The sequence below is a fragment of the Copidosoma floridanum genome, unplaced genomic scaffold (genome assembly GCF_036245765.1).
Source record: "Copidosoma floridanum isolate Cflo_tuat_1 unplaced genomic scaffold, Cflo_Japanese_pri ptg000006l, whole genome shotgun sequence".
Classification (NCBI taxonomy): domain Eukaryota; kingdom Metazoa; phylum Arthropoda; class Insecta; order Hymenoptera; family Encyrtidae; genus Copidosoma; species Copidosoma floridanum.
In genome coordinates, this window is record NW_028321883.1 from 19,911,593 (window position 1) to 19,920,672 (window position 9,080).

Consider the following 9,080-nt stretch of genomic DNA (forward strand, 5'->3'; position numbering starts at 1 on the left):
TTGCGATCTTCCCTTGTACTCTCTACCGTTTAATCTCGCGTCCACTGGGCTGTACAACTCCTCGATCGCATTGCAGCTTAGCGGAGGGAAAAATAGAGAGGGAATATAAAACGAGTAAGTAGCCCCTTTCTCTCTCTCTTTGCTGCCTAAAACTCCAATTTCGCTGCATCACCGCCGCACTTTTTTTCCTTTCTTTCGTCCTCTTGCCCTCCTTCCAATCACTTCACCTGCCCTATTACGCTGCCTCGAACGGTATAGGTATATACACCCATGTACGACCCACCTCGTCATCTCTCTCGCTCTTCTGAGTGCCTCTGTATACATCTGTATGTATACCTTACAAGCATCTCGGGGCGCGTGTCCAGGGCGCGGTGGCGCGAGCGAGCGCACGCGCGGCTCTTTTCCCTCTGTTTTTACGCGCCCCCTCTCTTCCCCTCTTTTGCCCGAAATATAATTGGCGGTGGGATGCACCTGTCTGGCTTTCCTCTCTCTCTCTCTCTCTCTTTCCTTCTATACCTTCCGAACTGACCGCCGCCGTTGCCTATATACATACGTAGCTCTTGATGCCTTTGGATCTCCTGCCCCGTCGTATCTCGCTCTATCTATCGCCCTCTTCCCCCTTATCCTTTCGAGCCACCCTATGTCGCTCTGCTGTGCGTTTTAGGGTTTTCATCATTTTTTTTTTTTTTTTTTTTTTTTTTTTTTTTTTTTTTTTTCCAATCCCCCCTATCCTCCCTTTTATTGGCCCCGTTGGTGCCTTCGCATCGTTTTAGCGGGGAGTCCGTGCGTATGAATGTACAACTTTCCTTATCGCGAATTCCCTTTTCTAATATCTCGAGCTCAAAGTGGCCCCGTAGATGCCGGGAGTATAATAGATGCCGTTTCTGTGCGTGTGTGTGTATAAATATGCGTACCCGAGCGATAATTTATAGAGCTAGCTGCCCTCTCCTTCTATGCGCGAAGGAATGGCCATTAGATTGGCTTCAATGGGCCGGTGATTTGGGGCTCTCTCTCGGGAGATACGTGCGTACGGGTGCCTCGCGATTTTAGATACAGATACGCGCGGGACCTTGATAAAACGAGAATTTCGGGGGTGTTCTTTTTTACTTCGATTTCTACTGGTCGGTGCTTCGTCATATTTAGTATATACAGAAATGGTCCCTTGGTATTTATTTGAACAAGTTTCTCAGTGAGGTTGACCGAGACACAAATAAACACTGTGCATTATACTCGTGAAGAAGCATGAGGGTATTGTGTATACAGAGTGCCATTTTATATAATGGTACCTATGACGTAAAACAATGGCAAACACCAATTGATTGGCTTTTCTATCGAGTCGTATATTGGTACGTGCCTTTATGGCTTATCGAAAAAACCCTTACCCGAAACGAGACTCGCGAAAAAGTTCATCAACGAGGTTAAAGTTAAGTGTTTGATAAATAATGTTTAGTTTTAATGTTGGTAAGAACTGATCATCCGATATTTTCATCCGTCAAAAAGTAACAATAGCCCAAAACTACACTCACGTATCACATGGCTCGTTGGAACAGTACCATCAACCAGAGAGAAGTTGCATCACGTACAATATGTACCCCGCACCTGGCCGCCCGTACCCTCGTGCGTGCGCGTGATATACCCCTATCCCCGGTCAGATCTCATAAAACTCCTTCGAATGGTATAATAAGCCAATGGCTGCGGGACGAAAACAAAAGAAAAATAGATGCAAATCAACGCCCTCTCGGCTGTACCGCTATTTCGCTCTCGTCAACGCCATCGCGAGCACCTATACGTTCGCCCCCCGAGATCAAGAGAGAAAAGGAAGAAAAAGAAAAAAAAAAAAAAAAAAAGAAAAGAGGGTAGGCAAAAGCAATTCGCACACCGAACGAAGGTAGGTATACATATATGTGGTGTGTAGGGTCTCTCAACACCCGTCGACTTTCTTTCTAAGCCTCACACCCTCGCGAGCATCGTGCGGCCCCGGTGGATCGAATCAAGCGGTGCCGTACACACGCGCCCGCCTAATACGCGCAGGTATATTATGCGAAGATTCACGCGTAGCCCTTCTTTTATTGCCTTTGTCTCAGGACCATGCGAGGGCCAGCCAAAACGAAAATGAGGAGGTGGCCCTCCTTGCGTATATATATATATATATATATATATATATATATATATATATACGTGTACGAGGGAGCCGCGTATTATGCATAGGTGCACATCCACATCACACGAGAACGACGCTGGTGCACCTGGTATTCGGAAAGGTGTTGGCTACTGCACTCTCTCTCTCTCTCTCTCTCCTCCTTTTTGTTTTTTCCTTAACCTACCTCTCTTCTTCTTCCTTCTCCATTTCCTTAGCTCATCATCCCTGCATGCACGCGCCTTTATCTCTTCCACACGTGCGGCATACTCTATGGGCTGTTGCATTAGCACACACGCGGCGTAGCGAGCGGTTTTACATGCATGTGGGCTGTCGGGTGGCTGTTATTACCTGTTGTTGCCTACTCAGAAATTGAAATTTTTCAATTACGAGCGGCGGCGCCTCTCCTACATGTCCCCTCCCCTGCTTCTTCTTTTTTTCGCTCGCGTATCATGTGTATGTATATATACGAGGGAGGCTTTTACGATGCTCCGTTTTACAATACAACCATCAAGAGAGTACCTGTGTATCAAGGGAGATCACGAAGGAAGAACTTGTGGCTTCCCTTCGATTTTTCGACCTTCCGAATACCTACTTTATTTCACTACCCTCTTCCTCGCTCGACTTTTGTGAATCTTATAACACTCACTCCGTATATATATATATATATATATATATATATATATATATATATATATATATATATATATATGTATCTGCAGGGGTGGATGGTGCGAGATTTTTTTTATTTCATTTGACAAACAATACACTCTCAAAACTGAATGTCTCGAGGAAGGAAGAAAACCATTCCGTGCCGACAGTTTATGAAAAATGATGGATGCTTTTCCGACGAAAAATCTACATCCACGTTGTTCTCGTAAAAGACGCGACGCGTTTCAAGTGCGTCCCGTCAAGCGTGACACTTCATACCTGCATGCGTACACGCATCAATAGACGGAACGATGAGCGCAGAGAGAAAAGAGAGTCACAAGTTTTCACGCACGCGCCGCACAGATCGATTTTCCATGCTCAATAATAGAGCCCCCCCCCATCCGAACTTTGTGCGCAATCATGGGAGAGAGAGAGAGAGGTGCGACAGTTCCAGTGCGGAATCGAAAAGGGAGAGATGTAAGTATACGCTTCTAGGAAAGAGGAGCGCGCCGCTGTTGAACCAATAAGTTTTCGAAGGGAGGAGGGGGAGCTGGCGACGCTTGACGATTTCCGCGTCGTCGCGTGACTAACTCGGAGATAAATGATTCTTCTCGGGGTGGTTGGTTATACATATATGTATGTATATATACACGAGCGTCCACGGAGGCGGTCCGGAGCGCTTCTTTTGATCGGGTAAATAGACGCGGTCTCTCGACCCTTACCATACATATATATACGTACAGTTCGGTGGGTCGCGTTGGGGTCGGGAATCTTTCGCGGGTTGTTTCTTCGTTTGCTTGGTTAAATTCTCCCGCAAGACTGGCTCTTTTCTCTGTTGGTGCAACCAGACAGGGGGTGCTGAAATTTCACGGGCATCGCGCGTTGACGATTATTTGCACTCGGTTTTTGGTGGCTTCATTAATTATCGCCCTCTTGCCGTGTCTGTGTGTACGATCGTCACCGGCATACTGTGAAAGGAAAAAAAAAACGTCCCCCAAGAAGAGGAACTGGTAAAAAAAAGAACTGCCTGGTCTTCTAAATCTTGATACTTTTTTACGGTGAAGAATGTGTTTTTCGAGGAGAGAAAGCGAGGCATCAAAGAAACCTCTTGTTCGACTCGCGGGCCGATGATTCGGTTGGAATCGGCTTGAAAAGGCGCGCTTTTGGAAAAAAGGCGCGCTGTTCTTTCTTTTTTTTTTTTTTTTTTTTTTTTTTCCCTTGCACGCGAGAACGACGGTGTATCAAGGATAAGACACGCCGAGTGTAGTACAATGGCCCCGAGATTTATAACGGGGACGAGGCTTATTGTCACTTTGATAGCACTGAGCCGTGAGAGAATCGTGTATTTATTTGCATCCCCTAAATTTTGGTTATGGTATCCGTATTTTGGGCGTACGATGATACGGGATGGAGTTTGTATCGGCGTCTTTTCGTGTGGTGTGTACACTGGACAAAAAGTATACAAACAAGAGTAGGGTGTGTATGGATCAGCACTTAATTTTGATTTATGGCCATTGTGAGTAACTCCAAGGAAGAGTTGGAGGAGAGAATATAGAATGGTGTTTTTATTTTTAGTAGTAGTAATTTTATTTTCCAACATTACACAACATGGGATGACAAAAAACATTAATATTTTACGTAATTGAAATTAATACATTTATTAGACAATTACTTACAGAATTTATTTCTCGTTAAGACTTGGCTCTACGTAATTGTGTCCCTAAATTGTGCTCCTGACTGTACGTAGCATAGATCTAATTAATTCTAGTAATAGCTTAGAAAAATTGTCATTTATGGATCATGCATGAGATATTAAAGAATAAAAAAAAAAAACTTTCTCATCTTTGCAATGTACACATGGTTCTACCGGATACTCGATAAAATTATCCTTTGACGCATCGTGCAACATTGTTGTCGCACCTCTGACCTACTAAGCAGATTATATTTGCGCAAGGATTATACGACACACAAATGGCACCTGAAGGCTCCTGAATACAGTTTTCAGGACACTTTAAGGTAGCACAGGTCCTAGATGACGACACCTTCACGCAACTTCCTGAATTAGTCTCGCACGCCCATCCCCGCGAACATTTAACTGTCGCACAGGGATCCCTGGGTAAACACCTGGGACCAGTCACAGGATCGACGTAACATCTCCACACACACATCAATGACGCACAGGTCGCTCTTCCGGATTGTGCTGAACCGATACTCACTAAAAGGCCGAAGATCAGCGCGGAGAGTACGTACTTCATTTTCGCGTCAAAGCTCGTAAGAGAACTGAGTCTCTCGGTTGAGTGAGCTGTATTTATATCGCGACTCGAAGGAGAACCAGTGCACACTTGTTTACGTTGTTGATACTTCTCGTGACGTTGAATCGGCTTTTTTCCTCATATTAGTTATGTGCTTTTGATATCATTCGTAAAGTTTCCCTGCATCACATATTTAGCATCACAATGATTCATTTACGACACGTGTGATTCATATTCGTCAGCTTTTATTAATCATAAATTAAATATACAAGAGTCGTTGAACCGTGAAACATATTTTTTTCATTTCTTTTCAACTGCTTCAAAAAAGTTAGCGATTTTTCTTATAATTAAGAACTTGTTCAAGTAGAAACAGTATTTATTTATGCTGCTCTGAGCTGCGGTCGGGAGCTTAACGTTATAAATCGTGACAGCTAGGATTAGAAAAAATATGGTAAGTTTCGCGTGAAATCTTCGGAGCGTACCCGTTGTAGAGGAGTATATGAAATACTTTTTATAAAATTTACAACTCTGTGACTCCCAGCTTGTTAATAGTTAGTTCAGCTAACGATCTCTTAAAGCCTCATTTGAATGTCATCGTTCAAGTTTTCTTTACTTAGCAATGCTGTTGCTATGCCATGAATAGAGCTACGGAATGGTATGACAAATTAATGTTCTTGTCAGCTGAATAAATAACTTGATGGCTTATCAATTTTAATTTTTTTTTATTAGATATTTCTTATTAAATATTAACTAAATATTGTTTAGCCAATCGTTACAATACTTCTGATCATGTGTTACTTTGCCTTCAATTTCATACCATGAAAAATTTTAAAAAGAATAAACATAGTATACATAATATGTATGTATGAAATCGAGTTGTAGCTTAATTTAAATAGTTTCAATTTTTAAAGTATAGAAGTATAACTGTCTTTTAAATAGTTCTGAACCCAGATTCAGTTAAATATTTATTTCCATCCCCTAGGTTTTGGTTGGTATACATATCTGTAAGTTCTTTTTCAGCTTCGAATTAAATAAAAAAGTCGGCGCGTTTTCTTAGGTATGAGGATATAAGATAACGTGTATCGCAAATAGGCAAATATATTGTAATAGCAATTGATTTTAATGTAATTCATCAAAGGTAAATACGAGGTTTTAGGAATAGTAATTCAGGCAATACATGGTTTTTTTTATTTTGAGTAGTTATTTTTATTCTTAAGCATTAAATAAGTAATTGCCAAGAAATCATACAATCAGTAAAGTCAAACATTCTTTACTTAGAGCAGTTTAAGATCAAAATTTGTGAACATAGTACATGGTGGTTCTAGTAGAATAAAAATTACGTTGCTGAATAAGTCTCACTTCAACTCGCAGCTATGGTATAATTAGTTATGTGTTAATAAACAGTCGTGTCCAATACAAGGACTGAAGTACATCAATTTTAAAGGTACAAAATTATAAACTAATTACAAAAATTTTTTTTTATAGAGAATGTAATTTGATTAAACTTTGATGCTCGTGCTCCCAGTATTTTATTATAAGCTGCAGATATTCCACGTAGCTCTATGATAGCCTGTAAGAATTATTATTTATAGATCAAATAAAGACAACAAAAATATTGTCATATCAAATGCTTTGCAAAGCATTAAGTACCTACACATATCAACTCAATGCTCGTTAATTTGTCACTTTCACGCACTTTCCGATACTATTATCGCATCGCCATCCAGGCAGACAGTCTATGGTTGCACATGGGTTTTTTGGTATGCATCTGGGACCCGAAGGCTCGTCAATGCAGTTTCCAGGACAGTTGGCATTTGCGCAAGTCAAAGGTGTCACCTTCACGCATTTTCCGATACTATTATCGCATCGCCATCCAGGCAGACAGTCTATGGTTGCACATGGGTTTTTTGGTACGCATCTGGGACCCGAAGGCTCGTCAATGCAGTTTCCAGGACAGTTGGCATTTGCGCAAGTCAAAGGTGTCACCTTCACGCATTTTCCGATACTATTATCGCATCGCCATCCAGGCAGACAGTCTATGGTTGCACATGGGTTTTTTGGTACGCATCTGGGACCCGAAGGTTCGTCAATGCAGTTTCCAGGACAGTTGGCATTTGCGCAAGTCAAAGGTGTCACCTTCACGCATTTTCCGATACTATTATCGCATCGCCATCCAGGCAGACAGTCTATGGTTGCACATGGGTTTTTTGGTATGCATCTGGGACCCGAAGGCTCGTCAATGCAGTTTCCAGGACAGTTGGCATTTGCGCAAGTCAAAGGTGTCACCTTCACGCATTTTCCGATACTATTATCGCATCGCCATCCAGGCAGACAGTCTATGGTTGCACATGGGTTTTTTGGTACGCATCTGGGACCCGAAGGCTCGTCAATGCAGTTTCCAGGACAGTTGGCATTTGCGCAAGTCAAAGGTGTCACCTTCACGCATTTTCCGATACTATTATCGCATCGCCATCCAGGCAGACAGTCTATGGTTGCACATGGGTTTTTTGGTACACATCTAGCACCTGAAGGCTCGTCAATACAGTCATTCGGACAATTGGCAGTAGCACAAGTGACAGGAGATTTTTGGCACCTTCCGTTCTTACACGAGTAACCCGGTGCACAGGACAATACTGAGCAATCCACAGGTACACATCGGGGCCCTGTAGGTTCGTCAATACACCTTCCAGCACACCTTACGTTCGCACAAGTTATTTTTCCAGACTCTGCTAAAGTTGTACTCATTAAAAAGCCGAGGATCAGCGTGGAGAGTAGGTACTTCATGTTGACGTGTTGCTCGACTGCGAATGTGAACTGGCTCTCTCAGTTGGGTGAGCTGTATTTATATCAGAGCCAGAAGGAAAATCTGTGCGTTCTTGTATCGCTGGGATTCCTCGTGACACACTTTTATGTACTTTTCTTGTAGTATAACAATACCTGTACAGTTTCTTTTATGATTTTTTTGATTTATTTTACAAAGTTTATCTGCATATCTTTTGTAAAGACATGACGAGTCATACTGGAAAGTATGATTTTCGGTGCCTTTTTTATTAATTTTATCACACACATTACATACAATTATGCCTACCTGGAATATATTTAGTTCTATTGAATCATCAAGCTTAAGAATGGTATATTATTAAACATTTTATTAAAAATATTTTTCTCATGTAGAAAATGTGTAATTTGAAAAAATATTGTGACATTATACATTTTTTACACAATACAAAAAAAGGAAAAATTAAAAATAATATAAGTATTTTTCTATTTATGTAAAGGAAGGAAATCTTACTTTATCTTGTTGTTACATCTGTTACACATCTTATTTGATCTATTTTTAACTATGTTAGAGTAGAAACATAGAGACTATATTAACAGTTGTTTCAGATGTATGTATAGCTGTTGCATAACATCTATCATCGTATTCCACAAGCCTATGCAGTTATTAGCCTGACGTTGCAAATAGTAACGCTAGTGACTTGAAAAGGTATACAAAGTTTCGTTGTAGATATTTACTTGAGTGACTTGTTAAGGTGGTTTTTTTATGAAATGATTATGAACAGAATGGCATGAAATCTTGAGGAATCTTTATTGAGTTATAATACACTACCCCTCAAAATTTCAGAGTAGGCTGATGAATATAAACGCAAGAAAATGATAAATGAAAATTAAATTAAATTCTAAACATGTGCTGTTATGGCAACTAAGCATTTTTTTACTAAAAGTTGTAGCAAAATTATTTGTTTACTGAACGCGTGATTAAGTAAAAAAACTAACACAATAAAGCTTGCGCGATTCCAAACATATTGCTATCTAGAATATTCACAGACTTAATCAGAAAATATTAAAAGAAACACAGGCATAATTTTCGTTTCGTTTGTTGAAAGCATAAGCAAGCATTCACTGCTGGTAGTTTGAGGTTAAACGCGAATTATAGATACTCATTCCTACGAACTTTTATCTCGTATATTACGATTTAAAATTTTGAATCAGTACTTAATTTGCCTCAATAAACAATATTAACAAACAATCATTTAAAA

The 9,080-nt window shown here is 40.7% G+C and overlaps 1 protein-coding gene across 1 annotated transcript; it reads right to left on the reverse strand.

Annotated features, from left to right (window-relative positions):
* Positions 1-6,535: 6,535 nt before the first annotated feature.
* On the reverse strand, positions 6,536-7,829 carry LOC106639412 (uncharacterized). Its single transcript, XM_089598578.1, has 2 exons — positions 6,695-7,829; positions 6,536-6,610 (listed from the first exon to the last, which is right to left on the reverse strand). Exon 1 carries the CDS (start codon positions 7,822-7,824, stop codon positions 6,715-6,717), a length of 1,110 nt encoding a protein of 369 aa, XP_089454704.1. The 5' UTR covers positions 7,825-7,829; the 3' UTR covers positions 6,536-6,610; positions 6,695-6,714.
* Positions 7,830-9,080: the final 1,251 nt, after the last annotated feature.

Bases quoted from the DNA above. Each gene is read 5' to 3' on its own strand.
- LOC106639412 (XM_089598578.1), bottom strand. From the start codon at position 7,824: ATGAAGTACCTACTCTCCACGCTGATCCTCGGCTTTTTAATGAGTACA.